This window comes from Selaginella moellendorffii, unplaced genomic scaffold, assembly GCF_000143415.4.
Source record: "Selaginella moellendorffii unplaced genomic scaffold, v1.0 SELMOscaffold_47, whole genome shotgun sequence".
Classification (NCBI taxonomy): Eukaryota; Viridiplantae; Streptophyta; class Lycopodiopsida; order Selaginellales; family Selaginellaceae; genus Selaginella; species Selaginella moellendorffii.
This window is the reverse complement of record NW_003314308.1, coordinates 492740-512242: the sequence shown is the minus strand read 5'-3', so window position 1 is coordinate 512242 and position 19503 is coordinate 492740. Positions and strand designations below refer to the sequence as shown.

General features: G+C 50.6%; 6 protein-coding genes across 9 annotated transcripts; 2 read left to right on the top strand and 4 right to left on the bottom strand.

Annotated features, from left to right (window-relative positions):
* Window positions 1–6028: 6028 nt before the first annotated feature.
* LOC9646962 (probable CCR4-associated factor 1 homolog 6) lies at window positions 6029–7396 on the bottom strand. Its single transcript, XM_002980977.2, has one exon. The coding sequence runs from the start codon at window positions 7056–7058 to the stop codon at window positions 6201–6203; it is 858 nt and encodes a 285-aa protein (XP_002981023.1). The 5' UTR covers window positions 7059–7396; the 3' UTR covers window positions 6029–6200.
* Window positions 7397–8019: 623 nt separating this feature from the next.
* LOC9646961 (pentatricopeptide repeat-containing protein At2g13600) lies at window positions 8020–9908 on the top strand. The gene has a single exon (XM_024685977.1). It carries the CDS (start codon window positions 8020–8022, stop codon window positions 9886–9888), a length of 1869 nt encoding a protein of 622 aa, XP_024541745.1. The 3' UTR covers window positions 9889–9908.
* Window positions 9903–11204, top strand: LOC9646960 (probable cytokinin riboside 5'-monophosphate phosphoribohydrolase LOGL10). The gene is made up of 5 exons (XM_002981118.2): window positions 9903–10174; window positions 10233–10361; window positions 10423–10607; window positions 10665–11006; window positions 11066–11204. The coding sequence occupies exons 1-5, from the start codon at window positions 9971–9973 to the stop codon at window positions 11103–11105; spliced, it is 900 nt and encodes a 299-aa protein (XP_002981164.2). The 5' UTR covers window positions 9903–9970; the 3' UTR covers window positions 11106–11204.
* Window positions 11205–13394: 2190 nt separating this feature from the next.
* On the bottom strand, window positions 13395–15396 carry LOC9657938 (lipid phosphate phosphatase 2). Of its 3 annotated transcripts, XR_002993684.1 has the most exons (9): window positions 14806–15396; window positions 14661–14748; window positions 14464–14573; window positions 14317–14410; window positions 14075–14263; window positions 13949–14008; window positions 13750–13892; window positions 13562–13681; window positions 13395–13499 (listed from the first exon to the last, which is right to left on the bottom strand). XR_002993684.1 is itself a non-coding variant. In XM_024685981.1 (8 exons), the coding sequence occupies exons 1-7, from the start codon at window positions 15001–15003 to the stop codon at window positions 13780–13782; spliced, it is 852 nt and encodes a 283-aa protein (XP_024541749.1). In that variant the 5' UTR covers window positions 15004–15396; the 3' UTR covers window positions 13395–13684; window positions 13750–13779. The 3 variants fall into 3 exon arrangements, 2 of the variants coding, with proteins under 2 accessions (XP_024541749.1, XP_002981022.2); XM_024685981.1 differs by having other exon boundaries at window positions 13395–13684; XM_002980976.2 differs by having other exon boundaries at window positions 13395–13681.
* Window positions 15397–15449: 53 nt separating this feature from the next.
* On the bottom strand, window positions 15450–17865 carry LOC9657937 (mitogen-activated protein kinase kinase kinase 3). The gene is made up of 8 exons (XM_002980975.2): window positions 16714–17865; window positions 16582–16642; window positions 16454–16519; window positions 16224–16381; window positions 16091–16166; window positions 15978–16034; window positions 15825–15929; window positions 15450–15669 (listed from the first exon to the last, which is right to left on the bottom strand). Exons 1-8 carry the CDS (start codon window positions 17658–17660, stop codon window positions 15493–15495), a joined length of 1647 nt encoding a protein of 548 aa, XP_002981021.2. The 5' UTR covers window positions 17661–17865; the 3' UTR covers window positions 15450–15492.
* A 48-nt stretch (window positions 17866–17913) lies between these two features.
* Window positions 17914–19502, bottom strand: LOC9657936 (G patch domain-containing protein 8). 2 transcript variants are annotated; one of them, XM_024685978.1, is made up of 7 exons: window positions 19393–19502; window positions 19145–19340; window positions 18930–19087; window positions 18551–18694; window positions 18380–18477; window positions 18139–18307; window positions 17914–18070 (listed from the first exon to the last, which is right to left on the bottom strand). In XM_024685978.1, exons 1-7 carry the CDS (start codon window positions 19453–19455, stop codon window positions 17990–17992), a joined length of 909 nt encoding a protein of 302 aa, XP_024541746.1. In that variant the 5' UTR covers window positions 19456–19502; the 3' UTR covers window positions 17914–17989. The 2 variants fall into 2 exon arrangements, with proteins under 2 accessions (XP_024541746.1, XP_024541747.1); XM_024685979.1 differs by having other exon boundaries at window positions 17980–18096.
* Window position 19503: the final 1 nt, after the last annotated feature.

Here is a 19503-nt window from a genome sequence, read left to right as displayed (position 1 = left end):
GTAATTATGCCCACGTGGCAATAATTCCATGTATATGTTACAGTTGGATACACAGAAAGTTCTTCCTTGTGCACATCCCTCTGCTGCTAACATGGTATTGGAGCAATTGGCTCCTTGATCCTGGGCATGGCACTTACTGGGCAAGAGGCTAGTGATGAGGAGGAGGATGAGCCTCTTGATTGCAATTCCTTTTGCAATGCTTGAAGCTTTTGTGGGATGCATTGGATGCTTGAGGCATTGCATCAACCAAACCATGTAGAGGCACTAAGCAGCAACAAGCAACAAGCAAAACACAAAGGCAATGGGAGATTGAAAAATTAGGTCAAGATCCAAAAACTAATTGTTCCTGTTTGCTTCATTTCCTCCAAGTGGAAAGGATGCTTATAGAGATTCAAGTGCCTTAGAAGTGGGAATCTGGCAATTCACAGCCAAGACTACATGCTAATGGCAAGATTGAAGCCATAGCAAAGAGCAAAAAGTGTGCAAACAAGTCCAAGACCAAAAACCAAGTTTTGGGTAGTTGATTGATGATTTTTTCATATGTTTTTTTCTTCAACTCTCCATGCTCATCATCTCAAACTAGCTAGGCACGATTCAAGCTTAGATTCAGGCTTTAATCAGTCACTTGATCGTGAGTGGGAGTGTTAGAAGTAGAGATGATGTGGCATGTAGTTATGCCCACGTACAGTAATTCTATGTACATGTTACAGTTGAATACACAGAAAGTTCTTCTTCCTCATGCACGTCTCTCCGCTGTTAACATTGACAATGGTGCTAATATCCATCAACACGTGATATGCCAACCAACGTTGCACCGAGCAATGGGATAACGACAATGATCAGCTTGGCAACACAACCCATTCAGCATGGGCACAGCGAAGCCATCAGACTCTACCAGAGAATGGAGCAAGACGGAGTTGAGCCTGACGAGATCATACGTTACCATCGTTGGTGCTTGCTGTGACATGCAGTCTCTAGTGGAAGGTAGGCCCATCCACGACAGGATAGTGAGAGCCGGCCTGGAGAACGGAGCGCTCGTCTCCACAGCACTCGTCAGCATGTATGGCAAGTGCGGGAGCCTGGACGAAGCACGGAAGATCTTCGACGGCTCCGACTTGAGCAACCTGGTCTCGTGGAACGCAATGATCGTGGCATATGCTCAAAACGGGGAAGCAGGGGCTGGAGCTGTACGAGCTCATGAACTTGGACGGCGTGGAGCCGAACGGTGTGACTTACACCGGAGTGCTGTTCGCGTGCGCACACGCAGGGCTGCTGGACGAGGCCTGGAAGCAGTTCGTGTCGCTCAAGACGGACAGGGGGATCGAGTGGGAGGACGAGCACTTCAGCTGCATGACGGATATGCTAGGCCGGCTGGGAAGGCTGGAGGAGGCCGAGGAGTTTCTCAAGAGGTTTCCACAGGCGGGTGGAGTTCCATGGCTGTCACTACTCAACTCGTGCCAGATGCATGGGGATTTGGAGCGCAGGAAGCGGGTGTCGCAGGAGGCCATGAAGAGGAACCCGGAGACGTCGTCGTCGTACGTGATGCTCTCCAACATCTATGCGGCACCAGAGGTTGCAAAGATGAAAAGCCGGCTCAGGTTTTGGTATTCCAGGCACTCCAAGTCGCAGGATATCACTTGAAAGGTACTTAAACTTAAAGGTTTTCCTATTTTTCTAAAGGAAACTTTTTGGGCACATTCCAGGATGTACGACCCTTTTCCCCGGGGTATAAAAAGGATTGCGAGGTCATCAAAGGCCTCAAAGCATACATATGGCGAATCACAAGGATGGGTATGTTCCAGTGGAGCAAGTCTTGAGCGAGCTGCGACGATCGGCAGAGAGGCTACCTTTGATGGATCTCATGGATGTGGTGTCCAAGTTGCTCTACGAGTCGCTTCCAGGAGATTCTGGCAAGGAAAGGAGAACAACAGGGGAGGAGATCCAGGGCAAGTCAAGTTTTCCTCTTGTGGAGAAACTTCCCAAGAAGAAAAGAGAAGCAGAGGTGGGCTATGCGAAAAACTTGGAGGAGGAGGAGGATTACAAGCTTTTGGATGGGATATCGAAGAAACCTCGGCTGCTGAATAAAATAGTGCCCAAGAAGTATAATCTCAGGGCACACGAGCAGCACAATGCCACCCTTTGCAATGTACCCGTGCCACTGAGTGACAACATCCCGCAGGACAATCAATCACGGCAATGGTTATCCAACCAAGATCTTTAAGGTTCTGATATTCTAGGGCATTTTAATATTCTATTGTAAAGCATGTATCACATATAAATGCTAATAAAAATGTTAAACAATCTAAACAATGTAGACAATGCTTTTGAATTCTAATGTGCAACTGTGACGAGATAAATCACGCTTGGAGCTCAAATTTGCCTTTCTTCAACCTGAGCTTACATTTGTAACCCAAGCTCTTCATCATGGCCTGTTTCTTACGAATCCTCTTTACCATGGTTTCACTTTGCTGCATTTTTACCGCCTCTAGCAGCACCATGGTAAACGTGCCCTCGTCACACCTCCCACTGAGGAGCTCCAGCGCAGTGGCCACGAGGCCCCGCTGCAGCAGCTGCTTGACCACCTCTTGACTTGACTTTTTGCTGACCATGACCCGCGAGAGCCACGCCCACATCTTTGGCCCCTCACGTAGCATGGCCTCGATACTCTGTGGGAAAGCGCACCACCTTTTGTTCCTGAGCACCACCTTGAGTATGGCCTGGCGATTCTCCCTGTTTGCCAATCCGGCTATGGCAGCGTCGCTCAGAAGCCCCGATTCCTTGAGCAGATCCATGGCATAGACATCAAGGGAATCCTGGGCGACGCTGGCCGCCACCTTTTCGCTGGGGTCGAGGCGCACGCCCGCGAGCTTGGCGCGCTTCAACAGCGAGAGGGCATCTTTCAGATCCGGGGTTAATTCGAAGAGCTTCTGGTATGCCTCCTCGGGTATGGGGTGCAGATCTAGCACCGCGTCAACTTTTGCCTCGTAGCCGTAAACATGGTCATGCTGGAAGTGCCGAAGTAGTGTAATCTCATGCACCGGTATGTTGGCGTTCTTCGCCTTTGCTTCGGCGAGGACGAGGTGGAAGAAGCTGAAGTCATCGGAAGTGTAATAGCAGACCAAACCCTTATACACATTGCGACCAAGTGCCCTGCTCGGGTGCTCCTCCAGCATTTGCCGGAAGAGCATCTTCACAGCGTTGCACATCTCCAGCGATTGACATGTAGTATATGACGCAAGCTCAAGGGGGATCTCGAAGAGCCTGAAGTCCCGCGGGTAGCCCAGCGCTGTCATGGTGGCGACGTGACGATAACGAACGAGAATCGAGAGAGGGTAGTACGGGTGGTAGTGGAGGAGAGTCTGCGTGAACGTCGGCTCGTCGCATCTCTCGTCCAGCATGCTCAAGGCCTCCGCTATGTGGCCGTGATCCGCGAGCCTCCGGGCGAGCTGGCGATGGAACTTCTGGCCCGTAAGCTGGTGGAACTCACCAAAAGTGTGCAGTGGTGGCGCGCTCTGGATGATGGCGAGGATGGCCTCGTCGTCCGGGAACCAGTCCTTTTGGGCGACGTAGAGCCTGCCGAGGGCGACGCACAGGTCTTGGTCCAGTGGGACACTTTCCACCACCACCAGTAGCACGCTCGCAACACACTTGTCCATAGCCGATCGATCAGTGCAGCCCTAGAAGAATGCGCTCTTTAAAAAGCTTAAATCCACAACTTTAGTGCCCAAACGAAGCATTACAACATAAAAAATGAAACATAAAGTTAAAGAGGAAGGAAAACTTCAATGCTCCTTCTGAAGAACACAATCCAAAGAATGATCATGATAATCATCATGTGGAAGAAATTGAAATCCAGTCTTAACGCGATCTTGGATAGAACGCATCGGCAATGGTGCAAACAGAGTTTTCTGCAACAAAAATCACAGTCAGCATCCGCCAAAACAATTCCAAAGAGTCCATCGGCTGGTTGCTCGCGATTATTCCTTGCACCAGCCGATGCCAGACCACTTTCTTTGCCATGGCTTTGGATTCTTCTGAAACTTAGCTCGTGATCATGTCCGAGAACAGCTTGAAGAATGTACCAGTAAGATCTTTCCATTGTATAAGAGAATGATTTCTTTCTTGTGCTTGACGAGCAGCAAAAAGGATGACTAGAGCTAGGAAGCTGGCCTGCGAAAATAGCAGATACGTTAAGAAGCTATTAATGTTTAATTTGGAACCTGAAGAAATATATTAGCAAGGTCACAGGTTCGAATCCAGAGCCAATTAAACTTTTTTGTTTTTCATAAATCACCGTCAAGGAGAAAACATTGTCTTTCCGAGGTTTTCCACAAACTTGTTCCTCCCTATTCTATACTCAATGGAATAGCGATGGATTCGTTCGCCCTGCTGCTGCTCAAGCTCCTCCACCGCTTGGTCCAGCTCCAAAATGCAGTTAGTCGTGATAAGATATTTTCTCTTGGGCTCCCTCTAGCCATGCCCCGACCATCCAATTCCTCCAAGCACACAATCCCAGGAGACCCAGAGGCGAGAGCTTTAACTTGCCGGATGAATCCTTGGGACACTCGGTGAGCCCGAAGCCTCGCAACTCTGGAGCAACAGCGTGGAATCCAGCGTCCGCCAGCGCCTTGACTTGGAACCTCCATGTATACCACGTCTCGGGGAAACCATGGAGCAGCAGCACAGTCGGCCCTCCTGTTCAAATCAAAATCATCTCTCCCTCCCAATCACCATCTCACCATGTCCCGCATCAGAACTTTCAAGAAAGCACCAGGCTGTGATGTCCTTGAATTTCAACTACAGGGATGAACTCCAGAAGGTCGTGGGAGCCAAGCAGCACTGGCAACATCCTCTCTCCTCGCTGCTGGCTTGGTCTGAAATTCTGTAATCGACACTTTCGTCTCCAAACCAGCGTCACCTACTGCTCAACGCAACAACTCAAGCTTCACACACAACCCAAAAGTTGACGGGGCGAGACTTGGAGTATAATTCCACAAACTCTATCATCTTGAGTGGCATTGGCCCCTACAAACTTATCCCAGCAACTAGGTGGTCTTTAACCTAGCAATTTGTTCATAGAGCTTCAGTCAACCTCCATCACGGGCTTCTGGGTGAGCAATGCCAACAGCTTTCCACGCAGGAGCTTGGCAATGGCATCTCCATAACAAGTCACAGAAAGCATTCAGTTCTGGTATCTCCAAAAGGTTAGAGGCAGCAGCAAGGGCTAACGTTAGAGTCTTGAAGAAGTCTTTCAAAGCCATCCTTGTTCTCTCTTACTAGGTAGGCGGGAATGGATCACAACTAATGGGACGCCAGGATTGCAAATATGAAAGACAGGCTCAGGTTTTATGCATTCCATGTAGCAGGATTGATCTCATATCACTTAAACCTTTTTTGAAAGGGAAGTTTTTGGAAATTCCATGATGTATGACCCTTTTCTGCTCCAGGAATACAAAAGAGTTGACCTTCCACCAAGGGTTGTATCTGTGAGGTATGGCGAATCAGAAGGATGGTTGCATTCCAGTAGCACAAGTTTTAAATGAGTTGCGGGACTTCATAGATCTCATGGACTTGGTCTCCAAAGTCATCGATTGTGAGCCGCCTCCAAAATTTACTAGTACAGCAACCATGGAAGAAACCAGTCACAAAGTTCATGAGAAGAGAGAAATGGACATGAGCAATGGTAAAAGCTTGAAGAGAAAGCATCAGTACTTAAATGAGGAAGAAGAGAGAGTTCATCCCAAAAAATACAATCTCAAGAATCCTCTTAAAAGCTACAATCTCAGGAGAAAGAAGGCACATAAGCACACATAAGCACATTGAGTGAATGCATATCTTGTGTGATAATCACAGCAAAAGTTATCCATTTTGATCTAATCCACTTCTAGAGAGCACTTCGATTGGATGAGAAGTCAACCATAGCAAAAGAGAAACCATAAAAGAAGAAAAAAAGAAAAAGAAAAATAAAACCAGCCACAAGAAAAGGACGAAGAAAACAAACCATGTGAAATCATGGGTGTGGAGGAAATAAGAATAAAGACTATGTAGCATTGAGATGATTGTAGCAGTGATAAGTATAAGAAAAATGTCGGACTTTGTCCATACTGTCAAGTGTACAGAGCAGCAGCAGACATTAGTGTAGAGAGTCTTGTTGTTGGATCTTCTCGTCGCTTCCATGGATCACGCAACTCCGCCGCTAGTTAGATCGCAGCAGCGGCTGCGGCGGCGGCAGCAGCAGCAGCAGCGTCGGCATTGTCCGATCCCAGCCCGTAGAGCACTCCCGTGAACTTGGCCATGGATTCCAGGAAGTACCTGTCCTTGAGCCGGCGGTAGACCTCGGACGTGAGCAGGCTGTCCGACCCCGCCTGGTGGCACGGCCCGATGCGCGCAACGTCGACCAGCTCCGCCAGCCGGTTGAGGCCGCCGTGGAGGCTGTCATGGAACTTCATCATGTACTTGATGTCGAAGAAGACCGGGAAGTAGAGGCGCATGAGGTTGAAGAAGTCGGCCTCGCACGCCGGCAGTGGCTGGCAAGTGAGCAGCTTGAGGAGGTAGCCGAAGTCGTAGCCGCTGTGGAAGGTGATCCACTGGATGTCGTCGTTGAGCACCACCCCCGAGGACATGAGCAGCTCCCCAAACAGCCTCGAGTCCACGCCCTGCTCCTCGTTCTTGGCGAAGTCGATGCCGCTGTGGCACAGGAGGTCGATCGAGTCCTGGGCGCAAACGTCCTCCCGGATGTTGAACTCGCGGAAGTTGAATTGCCACACGCAGTACTCGCCGGTGTTGCAGCGCGGGAGGTTGCCGTCCGCGTCGCAGAAGGTGAGGCCCAGCTGGATGAGCTTGAGCATGTTGACGTTCTCGCGGAGGGTCTGGTAGTTATACTCTGCGCAGCTCCGGAAGTTACCCACCGGCCTCACCACCACGCCCGGGAACTCCGTGTCCATGGCCAGCAGCGGGAACTCATCCACGATACTCCGGATGAACGAAATCTCCTCCTCCAGGTTGCTCGCCCACACGTCCCTGATGCGGAGAGACCCACCCTTTGGAAATTTTGACATCTATCTCCCCCTTGTGTGTGTGTGTGCTGCCACAAATTCTATCTCTATCTCTATCTCCTCTTATCTCTCCCGGCGATTCCAGATGGGTCGCTTTAGCTTGGAGCGCCAAGAACCCCGCCCTCTCCTGTAGCCTCTGCTCACGCGATCTAAGCCTTCTAAAGCCCGTGGCCAGCTATCCAACATGAGACCACGCACGAACCCTAACCCGCGGGGAGAAATCGACCAGAGGGGGCTTACCGCCGGCCCCGGAGGAATCACGCGCGCGCGCCGCCGCCCTGGATCTCTCACGGCCTCGCTCGATCGATCCCCAGGACCCTCTTTCCTCCCTCGCCCTCTCCTCTCCCAACGCGCCCAGACGAAACCCTCGCCCGCACGCCCTGATACTTATTCTCGCCACTGAGAAATCAGTTAACCAGTTTGAGGAGCCCATTTGGAGTCCGGCCCGCGGCCGTCGGATACGCGCATCCGGCGGCTGGAGGGGCCCCACGTGGCAACAGCCCGATTTGATAGACGCGCTGGCGTCCGGCACGAGAAATTCCAGTGGATTGGAGAGCGGCCCTCGCGTCCACGCGTGACAGGCTGGTGCCCTGCCCGGGATCGTACCCGGGATGTCTTTCTGCGATTTGCCGGCCCTTGGGCCACCCATGGCCCAAAGCCACACCTCCTACTCTGTTTGTCCGTACACATTTCTTTGTGATTTCCAACCCGCGGCTTCCAACCATGCACCGCCCACGCACACATTATATATAGTGTAGACAAAACAAACGTGATTGTTGGTCCAAGATGCGCTGACTTTCTTTGACCAGCCGGCGTCGTTGACTTAAGGATATTCTGGCAGCGGTTCCGGATTCTCTTAGTCAAAGCTCATTGACAGCAGTTATTGGTCTGACTTTTGTTGACTGGCCGGCGGCGTTGACTAACATATTTTGTCAATATTTTGGGGAATATTCGGCCGTCACTTATGCGAAGGCTCGCCTCCCGCAGCTCGCCCCTCCAGCGCAAATCCATCGGCGCCCTACAGGACGCGGAGCAGGAGATCCTCTTTGGCGGGAGCTACTCGCGCAAGGACAGCCTCGACGAGCGCGAGCGCCCCAAAAAATGGAGCAAGCCACCATCGCCCATGGCCAGCGCCAGCGCCAGCGCCATCGCAGAGAGCTCATCCAGCTCTGGCCTCCAGGCGTGGCTGGAGGAGCTCAAGAGCAGCGACGCCTCGATCGCCCAAATGGCCGCCGTGTTGCGCAGGTGTGTAGCTGAGAGGGATCTGGGCAGCGGGATCGGGGCGCACCGATTGATCCAGCAGCTGGGACTGGGCAGCAACGTCTTCCTCGCCAATCTCCTCATCCACATGTATGGCAAGCTGGGCGCGCTGGAATCCGGCCGCGCCCTCTTCGACGCCATGCCCGAGCGCAACAAGTTCACCTGGAGCATCGTGCTGGCAGCGCACGCCCAGAACGGGCGCAACCGCGCGGCGCTGGATCTCTACGAGCAGATGTCCGCCACCGGCGTGGAGATCGACGACGTGCTCGTGGCCACCGTGATCGGCATTTGTGCCAACCTCGGGGATCTTGCCGCCGGGCGGAAGATCCACGCGAGGGTGACGACTTCCAGTGTGATCGTCCACACCGCGCTGATCAACATGTATGGAAAATGCAAAGAACCCGAGGAGGCCAGAGAGATCTTTGACAAGATGCCCGATCGAGACGTGGTGGCCTGGAACGCCATGCTCGCAGCAAATGCCCAGAACGGGCATTTGTACGCTCGCCGGGCCTTGGATCTCTTCCGCGAGATGGAGCGGCGGGGCATCCGCCCGGACTCCTTCACGTACTCGTCAGTGGCGGCGGCGTGCGCGGCCATCGGTCCAGCGGCGATCGACGCCGGGCGCGCGCTCCACCTCCAGATCCTCAAGAGCGGCTTCCACAGCGACGTAGCGCTAGACAACACGCTGCTCAACATGTACGCTCGCTGTGGATCCATCGCTGAGGCCCGCAAGCTCTTCGATGGGATGCGTCGCAGGAGCGTCATCAGCTGGAGCACCATGGTGGCGGCGTACGCGCACGGCGGCCACCATCGCCAAGCTCTCGATCTCTACAAGGCGATGGAGTCATCCTCCCCGGCGGTGAAGCCCAACTGCATCACGCACGCCAACGCGCTCTCGGCGTGTGCCGCGCTGGGGGATCTGGCGGAGGGGCGGCGGATCCACGCCAGGGTGGTGGCGGAGGAGTGGAGCGGCGCCGCCGTGGTGTGCTCGGCACTCATCCACATGTACGCGAAGTGTAGCTGCCTGGACGACGCGAGGAGAGTTTTCGACGAGCTCCGGCACAGGGACTTGGTGTGCTGGAACTCGATGGTGGCGGCGTATGCGCAGTTCGGGCATCTGGGCAGTGCCGTGGCGGTGTACCGCGAGATGGTGCTGGACGGGACGGACCCCAGTAGCATCACGCTCATCGGGCTCGTCATCGGTGCCAGCCACGCCGGGCGAGTGGAGGATGGTCGCGGCTACTTCGTGGAGTTTGTGGATCACCACCGCGAGGTGGAGCTGCTGTGGGAGCACTATATGTGCCTGGTGGACCTGCTGGGACGCTGCGGCTGGCTCCAGGACGCCGAGGAGCTCGTGGAGACGATGCCGTTCGAGCCGTGCGTCACGGGCTGGATGACGCTGCTGAGCGGGTGCCGAATACATGGCGACGTAGAGCGGGCGGAGCGCGCTGCGGAGATGGTGGGCGAGCTCGAGCCTGGCGGCGAAGGCGCGCAGTCCATCCTCATGCTTGGAGCTCTCGCGGAGAAGAAGGAGTGGGACGTGATGAGCTTGATCAAGCGCCACCTCGGGTGAGGTGGTGAGTTTGAGAGTTCGAGGAGGATTATTTTAAAGCTTCGTTTTGTGGCATCGAGAAATCAGTCGCTTAGCTGCTGGGATGGACGCCATGGCTGCTACTGCTGCTGCTACTGCTGCTGCTCTGGGAGGCGAGATCTCGATGACCAACAAGACGAGGAGGAGAAGAATCTTCGCTGCTCGGCCATCAAATGCATCGCCCAAGTCGGGCAATCAGGCACTGTGCTGTTCGAAGAGCTCTCCAACTTACATTCAAGAGTTTGAGAGCCGGAGCAGCGCAGACGAGGTAACTCTTCCAGAGCTCGAGCGAGAGAGCTTGACATTGCTTGTTTGTGCTGTTCCAGGTGAGAAGGGAGATCTTGAGCTGCTATGATCTCGTGCACAAGCTTGGCCGTGGAGCCGTGTACCTGGGATCAGCGAGAACAAAACCAGACCATCCTCACTTCCTTCAAGCGATGGAGCTCGGGCGAGAGGTGAGAAAAGCATGGTTTCTAAGATCATGGCAAGTTTCTAAGTTCTTCGAGTTCTTCCCAGGTTGCTTTGCTGCTTGACTGCACGTCCTGGTGTGGAGCTGGCCCAGGATTAATGGACGCTGCCACCAAAGGAGCTCTCGAGGCCGGGAAGCCGGTGGGAGGATTTAGAATCCACAACGAGGGCGGTGTGTGGACGAACACTTTGAGCCATCCTTACATGGTCTCGGGAACTTACCTCACCTGCAGGTAAACAAGCTCTCTCTTGGTTTTTCTAGAAACTAAGAATACCATCCTTGCAATTAGATTCTTCTCAGCGCGAAAGCACGGCCTCGTTGATGCGGGAGTACGTAACGCTCCGTCCGATCGCACCGCGTTCCTGGCTTTGCCCGGCGGCGTTGGAAGCTTGGACGAGATCTTCGAGGTGCTGACTTTGATCCAGCTGCGGCGGATCGGCTCCAGCTTCCCGGTGCCGTTCCTGTTGATAAACTACGATGGATTCTACGATCACTTGCTGGAGTTCCTGGCTACGTGCAGAGAGTGGGGGACTGTGGCCGAGGGAGAAGTGGAGGCGCTGTGGAGAGTTTGCAGGAACAACTCCGAGGCGCTCGACTACCTGGCCGAGTTCTACGGCATCAGTGACAGAAAGTAAGCGCTTAGATTTCTCCTGGAAAGTCGCACAAGGTTCTAAGACTTTGTTTCGCTAGATCTTCCATGAGATCCTTTGAGAACTCATTGCAAAGCTGACAAGAAACACGAAAGATGTTTGATCATCCAAAGTTGGAAGAACATGTGGGGTAAACTCTCCAAGTTTCTCTCGATTCAAGACATCTTTACACTGCGAGATCTACTCAGTGGCACTTGCACAAGAAAAACTCCTGGCAAAGGCTCGTGTGCTGCTTCTTGTTCTTCTTCCTGAGGTTATACCTTTTGCAAGCTCTCGATTCCGTGAACTTGGCGCTCGCCTCCTCCTCCTCCTCCAAGGCCTTCCTCTTCAAGCTTTCAGCGCTGGCCTCTTCCAGCAGCGCGTAATCGTTCTTGTCCAAGCCCTCCAAGTCCAAGGCCTTTCTCTTCAAGCTTTGAGCGCCGCCATCGCCCACTAGTCGCTTGTTCTCGACGACGCTGGCTGGAGCTCCCACAAAATCCTTGCTCTTGCTGGGGAGCATGTTGGCCACCACGTCCATGAGCTTTTCCAAATCCTTGGCGCCGATGGGTAGCATCTCCGCCGAGTTTTGCAGCAGCGCGAGGACGTGCTCCACTGAAACGTAGCGATTCACCATTTGATGACGAGGGTTACAGGAGTGCGACCCTTTTTTATACTGCTGCGTAAAAAGGTATTTTTTTTAACCGTAGGATAAAAACTTTTGCTTTAAAAAGTTAGTAGTCGTCATAGCCTACTTTGTTAATAATATGTAATCGTGTATATAATATATCTTTACTTGGAATAGATCGCTAAAATTATAACATTTTGTGGTTTAAAAGCTGAAGTTTTCATCTCACAAAATATTGTTCTTTACACTTAACAACATGGCAACTTTTGCATTTCTTTTCTTTGTTGTGTTTGCTATGTTTTCTGGTTTGAGGGTGTTTTCTCAGCAAATGAATTCATTTGTCCCAGCTTTATTTGCATTTGGGGATTCTCTAGTAGATGCGGGTGATAATGCTCATGTTGGTTATCCTTATGGTATTGATTTTCCTGGAGGTCAAGCAAGTTGATTTTGTAATGGTCGTTTGCTTGTTGAATATATTGGTAAGTGTTTGCTGTTTTTATAATTGAATGTTATTTTATAATTCTTTCTTTTAGCATTATATTTGGGATTACCATTACCACTAGCTTATTTCCAAGCTGGAAATAATATTCTTCAAGGTGCAAATTTTGGTTCTGCTGGTTCTGGAATCCTTTCACAAACTCATACAGTAAGAATTATTAATTTTGTTGATTTTAACTTTATAAGTTTGTGATTTTAAAGGGAGGAGGACAAGCTCTTGCAAGTCAAATTGATGACTTTAGGAGTTTGAAACAAAAAATGGTTCAAATGATTGGATCATCTAATGCATCTACTCTTGTTGCAAAATCTATTTTTTATATTTGCTCAGGAAACAATGATATTAATAATATGTATCAAAGAACAAGGAGGATTTCACAATCTGATGAGCAAACCATTATTAATACTTTTGTTAATGAACTCCAGGTAAATATGATTATTTTTATTTTCAATTTTATTTTTGATTTTATTATTTTTATTTGATTTCAGACATTATATAATTTGGGTGCTAGAAAGTTTATTATAGTTGGATTAAGTGCTGTTGGATGCATTCCATTGAATGTGGTTGGTGGACAATGTGCATCTATTGCACAGCAAGGAGCTCAAATATATAATAATATGTTACAATCAGCTCTTGAGAATTTAAGAAATTCTCATAACGATGCTCAATTTGTAATGACCAATTTTTATGGATTAATGGTAGATGTTCACAACAATCCACAATCTTATGGTGAGTTTTATTTTAATTAAACAATCTAATACTATTTATATTTTGGGAATAAACAGGATTCATTGATTCAACCAGTGCTTGTTGTCCACAAGGATCCCATACTTTAAATTGCAATTCTGGAGCTAGGCTTTGTCCAGATAGAACAAAGTATGCTTTTTGGGATGGTATTCACCAAACTGATGCATTTAATAGTATGGCTGCTCATCGATGGTGGACTGGTGCCACTTCAGGTGATGTTTCTCCCATCAGCATTAGTGAATTAGCATCATCGTGATGAGATGCTTCTAAAGTTACTTTGGTTACTTTTTATATTGAAATAAATAATGAGTTCTATTCTTGTTCGAACCTAAGCTGAAAAGAAAATAACAATTGTCTCTATATCCTCCTGTTTTTTAAAGTAAACAGGAGGCTTTATTCGAAGAAAATGCTACAACAGGGCATTATAGAGAATCAAATGAATCTAAGTAAAAACGACTACACGGGTTCCAATTGCCTAAGCTGCAAGATTTGTATACAACCACCAATCAAGCAATGCAATCAGACACCAAATTCTTGTTCATATTATCAATCCAACCAGACTGTCTAAACACAGACAACTTTGATCATTGCATATGACCATAGACCAGAATCTTGTTTGAAAAAGTCCTGCGAGGATAAAAACTTTTGCTTTAGGAAAGCGCTACAGGAAAAGTTGGAGAAGCCCTTACTTCGCGTTTGGAATCTTTGATCCAGCGGCGGCGAGCCCCACCCCGAGGAAGAGGAATTCTTGACGAAGACTCGTCCAACAGGCAAGGTCCGAGGTGACACAAAGTGCGTATGTCATGTCACTGCTTTTACAACCGAGCGAGAGTGCTTGGGCTCAAAAAAAAAAAGAGTTGATAATTTAAACGCATACCAGCAGAGTATACACCCATCACAGTCGCAGCTATAATCTGGAGATCTCCACATCTCTCCCGTTCTCTAGATCTCTAACGCTACCGTTAGCTCGTGGTGGTGGCCAGTCGGCCGGAGCGCGTCTCTCGGGATATGGAGAAAAGCCTGGAGATGCCACGATAAGAATCTACGTTTGCAAACACTCGGAAATCGAAACTTACTGTATTCATCGTACACACTAGGAAAGTGTTGTCTGTAGCAAATATGTGCCATAGTCAGGCCTGTGGAATGTAATAGAATTAAGCACAAAAAGAAAGAAAAAAAAAACCAAGTAGAACACAGTGTACCTATGATAGCCCCGGCAAACACGTCTTGCCAATGGTGCCAATAGTCATCAACGCGTGATATCCCAACCAACGTTGCACCGAGCAACGGGACGACGACAATGATCAGCTTGGCAACACGACCCTGGCGATCGAACGCACATATCTTTCCCGCAAGATAGAGGGAAAGATACCCCAACCCTGCAAAAGACCCTGTAGAAAGGATTAATAAGCACGCAAGGCGATCGCAAGACAAGATGCCTTACATGATGTGTGGCCACTTGGAAAACTTTTGTAGCCTTCACGTATGTCGGCTTTGTCACCAGTGCACATAACTTCCCGAGTTCTCGTCGTGTATAACTGTGGAGCATTTCACGAGTAAGATCCAGGTTTGGTTGTCTAGCAGGACTTACCGGTATGCCATCTGGAAAACACCGCCAGAAGAAATCAGGCCTTGGACGTCCAACTGCGTCTTTGATCGCATCAGTAAGAACAGCAGTAATAAGCACCGCGAAAAGCAAGCCTGTAGTAAAAAACAAGAACAACATAGTTTACTTAGTCCGAGCTCTTCTCTTGGTTCGAGAGAGAGATGAAAGAAAAATAAGCTTACCGAGAAAGCCGTAGTGCAAATCCCGCAAATCTCTATTCCGGATGTAGTACCCAATGATAAAGATCAACGGAATGACGAGAGCTATGACCTGTGGAGCAAAGAATCTTTCAGAAGACCTAGTCTCTAAAGAGACACGCGAGCTTACCGGAACGGCGGCAACGGGGATAGTGTTGTTATTGAAAGGGAACTTATAGTCGTCGATCATCGGCTCGCCAATGTATCTCTTGAAGGGATGGATGACAAGCAGCAGCGCCTCCATGCCCAAAAGAAAGATTATCGCGAGCCAGTCGTGTAGATGGAATCTAAAGAGAGGGCAACAAACAGCCCTGATCTGGCCAGCCATGGCGCTTGAATATCCCACCCCACCACAAATCTCTCTAAACCTCTTGAAAATCTGCTACGCTTCCAACGCCAGAGATCAAGAACCAGAAGCTGCTAGAGAATCCCGCCAAACCTCAAGAATCCCGCCAAACCTGTTAGAACCCCAGCTCGATCGGGGGGGTCGGGGCTCGGGGCTCAAGAACAAGCTGCCGCTGATGGATGGCGCTGGAAACGGACGAAATGTGGCATCCCTGCCGCATCGCCGAGTGAGATCTGTCGATATTTCACTGGAAAATGTAGCCGCGAGGAGGGATCCACCGGTAGCCGGCGGCTATCAACGCGCGCTCGCGCTTGACCCGATCGAAACCCGCGTCGAGCAAGGGCTTCGTTTTCTAATGGAGCTTCAGTCCATGCCGGTGCCTAGATAACACCTCCGCTGCCACGTGGCAAGAATCTTATAGAACATTCCAATTTGTAATTTGAGGGAGTGGAGGTTTTATTATTTCATATTTTACACTTTGAGAGAGCGTTCTTGGAAGAAGGGATGCGATAGCAGTGCCGCAGCGCTGGGTCTTCGTCTCGGGTCTCTGGTCAGGCAGAGCTTGATGAAACTCACGGCCTCGGTGCTCATCTTGGGAGGAATCGGTGGGGAGCAGCCGTCTCTCATTCTCTCGTAGAATGGCATCATCTGCGATCCACAGTTCCAGCTTAAAGTTAGTTCCAAGATCTGACCACGCTAAATCTCTCTAGTTCCCAAGGAACTCAGAGCTAAAGAGATGAAAAGTCTATGTCCGGGATCGAGAAGAAAAGAGGAAAGAACGAAGTGAAAGTGAGAGATCTTACCCCGAAACCGCTCCACGGCGGCTTTCCACACGCCATTTCGATCACTGTGCATCCCAAGCTCCACACGTCCGCGGCGAGACCGTAGGTTCCTTCTGTCAAGAGAACCTGCGATTTGGACCACATCAGTGTCAAACAGTTTTAATTCAAGAGAACCTCTGGAGCCATGTAAACAAAAGTTCCCTTGCACGACTTTGCAACCGAATAATCAATCTGATGTGATCTGTGCTGTAAGAACAAAAAGAGCCAACTTGAGATAAGTTGTTTACCTTCTTTGCAAGACCAAAATCTGCGAGCTTGGCTTTCCCGTTGGGGTCCAGTAAAATATTTCCACACTTGACATCCCTGCTTGTCCAGAGAAAACGTCAATCAGATTGCCATCGAGCTTCTTAGCCTTTTTACCTGTGAACGATGTTCATGCGATGGAGATACTCCAGTCCACTGAGAATTTGTCGCGTGTAAACACGAAGTTTACTTTCGTCCAGTCCATTCGACTCCTTTATCACCGATGCGAGAGAGCACTTCATGAGTTCTAGCAGAATGCCAGCTCTGCCGTCTCCCTGTCAGGCGCGTCTCACGTCAAAACTGGCGAAGAACTCCATAAATGTTATGGAGTCTACCGTAAAACTTACCAGTGTCGTGGTCCCGATGTACTTGACAATGTGCTCGTGATCAAGCCGACTTAGAACAGAAACTTCCTGCATTGATTGAGAGCTCGAGTGGAGTGTGCATTTCCACTCTCCCAGATATGTAAGCTCACCTTTGGTGATAACCTTTCGTCGTCATGGAGAACCTTCACTGCGACTTGTTGGCCCGTTTGTCTGACAGATCCAAGAGAGAGCGAGAAAAGAAGCGTCAGTCAGTCTCACGAGGAAAGAGAAGGAAAGCTCACGTGTTTTCTCCTCTGTAGACGACCGAGTAAGAACCACAGCCGAGCTTCTCGCAGAGGACGACTCTCGGGCGAGGTGAGGGACAGTAAGCCGGATATGGAGACTGATGCGTCATGTTCATCCGAGGAGACATGTAGGGAGACTGGGGCTCCGAGAATCCGAAAGTCACCGATGGCCTGGCTGGTTGAGTGAAAGAACGCCTCGGAGGATCTTGGTACGCCCTTGCAAAAATCCCTTCCTCGTCAGAGCCAGCAGCACCAACTGGAGAGTAAAGGTGGTTCGTGAAGACGTTCCTGGGAGCACCTGGATAGCCCCTGGAATGATGGAACTGCTGCTGCTGGCTCGAAGGATATAGAGGAAGTGGCCGAGGACACAAAAGCGATTGGAGATGGCTGCCACGGACTCTTTCTCGGCTGTGATGTTGGTAAGAAGAAGGCGAAGGTGACTGACCCGAGTAGACGCTCGAGGGTGACAATGGCGGCGTTCTCTCGTACTGAAGAACACTCGACAAGTCACTCCTTGTGTAGCTGCTGCTAGTAGTGGCACTGGAGGAACCTTCTTGACGCTGGAAAGCTGGCCTGGAAAATCGAGGAGGAGTAGTTCCACCGCTTCTGACTGGCGCTCTAGGCCTGAAGGCAGCATGGAGCGGGCTTCTCCGCTCTAGCCGATCAAACTCGGAGCTCTCATCAGTTGTATCCATGTCATCGTCTCTAATGAGCTGCTGCGCCAAGAAAGCTCTGATTTGCCGTCGCTCTTCGTGATTCTCAGCTCCAAGGATCCCTATAAGCTTCTCCTCGCCTCGCTTGCCAAGCCTTCTGCGAGCCCGGTGACTCAGCTCTTCCCCGGAATTCCCATCTACTGGAAATGGCGACACCACAGCCGACCCGTTGCACTGGCCGTGCTTGAAGAGCCATTTCGCGATCTTCGTAGGCAGCCGATGATCTTCCATCGCGCGCTACCGATTCTACTGGCCAAGATCCGCCTGAGATTCCTGGCCAAGATCTGCGCGCCGTCACTCGGCCATTGCGAAATCCCGGCTCGCGCACGGCAAATCCATCACTCTATCCCAATGCCGTATCGAAATCGCTGCCACAAACCTAGAAGCGCGGAGCTAGGATCTCGCTATCTCCCCTACACGGCCGCCCTGGATCACGGGGCAAAGGTCTAGCCCTAGGACGCTTGGCGCCAAAAGTGGTCACGAGTCCACAGGTATAGTACACGTCCCATTACGTACAACTTTTGACAATATACACGGGGAGAAAAGAAAAACGCTTCTTCTCAGTCGCTATCTTCACCAAAGACGGATGGAACTTTGGCGAAGACTTTGAGCTTTTTCGCTGCAGCGCCATCCGGTAGAACCTTCAAGGAGAGGAGACTTTGTCTCGCTAGAGAAAAAAAATTTCTTTTTGAGAAGAAGAAACGCATACCTTTGTCGAGATTGCTCTGGATGAGAATCCAAACTTCACTGTTCCAGGCACTGGTGCTGCCGCTGCTGTAGAGATTGCTGTAGAGACTGCTGTAGAGTCTGGAGGGGGAGCGTCGATGACTTTCGCAGCGTCGGATTGTTGCTCTTGCTGCTGGCGTTGAGCCTCGGCTCTGGAAAAGAGAGTGACGCGTCAATCATAAAGCTCTCGAGGACCACCACACTCAAGGGGGGAGAATACTCACTGTCGCTTCGCCATCTCCTTGTCAAGCCTGAGCTGTTCACGCTTCTGGCGATCGTCGCGGTCCCGGCTAGAGTGTAGGTCCCTCATCTCTTTAAATCGCTGCGAGTGATCAAACGCCACAGCGCTAGTTAGATGGCACAGAATCCAAGACCAACGAAGAACCAAGGCTTGCCTTTCGATGATTGTGATCGTAGGAGCTGAGATGCGTCTCAAACTCCACTGCGAACTTGTACTGCTTGTTGCAAAGCTCGCAGAAAAACACCTTGCGGATCTCCTTGACTTCGCTCTGGATCTTGAGCTCGCGCTCTGCCTCCACCTAAACGTTTTCAGCATGGCCACGGAGCCGAGAGGCCACCATGGTAATAAAGCTCGAACCAGTAACGCCCAGACCTCATTCCTCATTCCTTTCCACAAAAAAAAAAATCCCCCCCATGCACTTTACTTTCAAAAGGCATCCTCCAAAAACAAAGCAAACAGCTAGAGCTACGGACACTCAATCGGGACCGAGAACTAACAGAGTGAAAGAAAAGCAAAGAGAGTTTTTGGCATACCTCGCGTTTCTTCGCAGTCTCTTCATCGTTTTCCGATGTTTCCGACTCCATCTTCTTCCGATGGATGCTCGCCTCGGCCGTGTAGAAATCATCCTCCTCTTGCTTCCCAACTCCAAGCTTTGGATCTCGGCTGTCAGCTCGGATTGGCTCCACTATCCCTGTTTGCAGAGGCGCAAAAAAATCTAGTCTGGAAGAAAGAAGAGGAATACAAGTACCTTGTTCGTCTTTCCCAAGCCCCTTTCCCTTCCATCCCATTTTTTGCAAGAGCCGAAACCCGACATTCGAATCGGAGATCTGCGTGTTCACCGACGCTTGCTCGATTTCCTCGCTCTCCCCGCCCCTACCGGCCGCATTCTCTCCAGGCAAGCTCAGCTCCTCGCCAAGATCATCCGCCACGGATTCCGCATACGCCTGGAGCACACCACAGCCTCAATCACAACCAGAACCGAGCTAAAACGCCTACCTGTTCTCGCTCCAGGAGCCTCCGCTGCGCAATCTGCGCGTGATCATAGATTCGCAGATTCATCGCGATCGATCCAGAGCTAGAAGAAGCGACACACCTCCGCTTAGATCC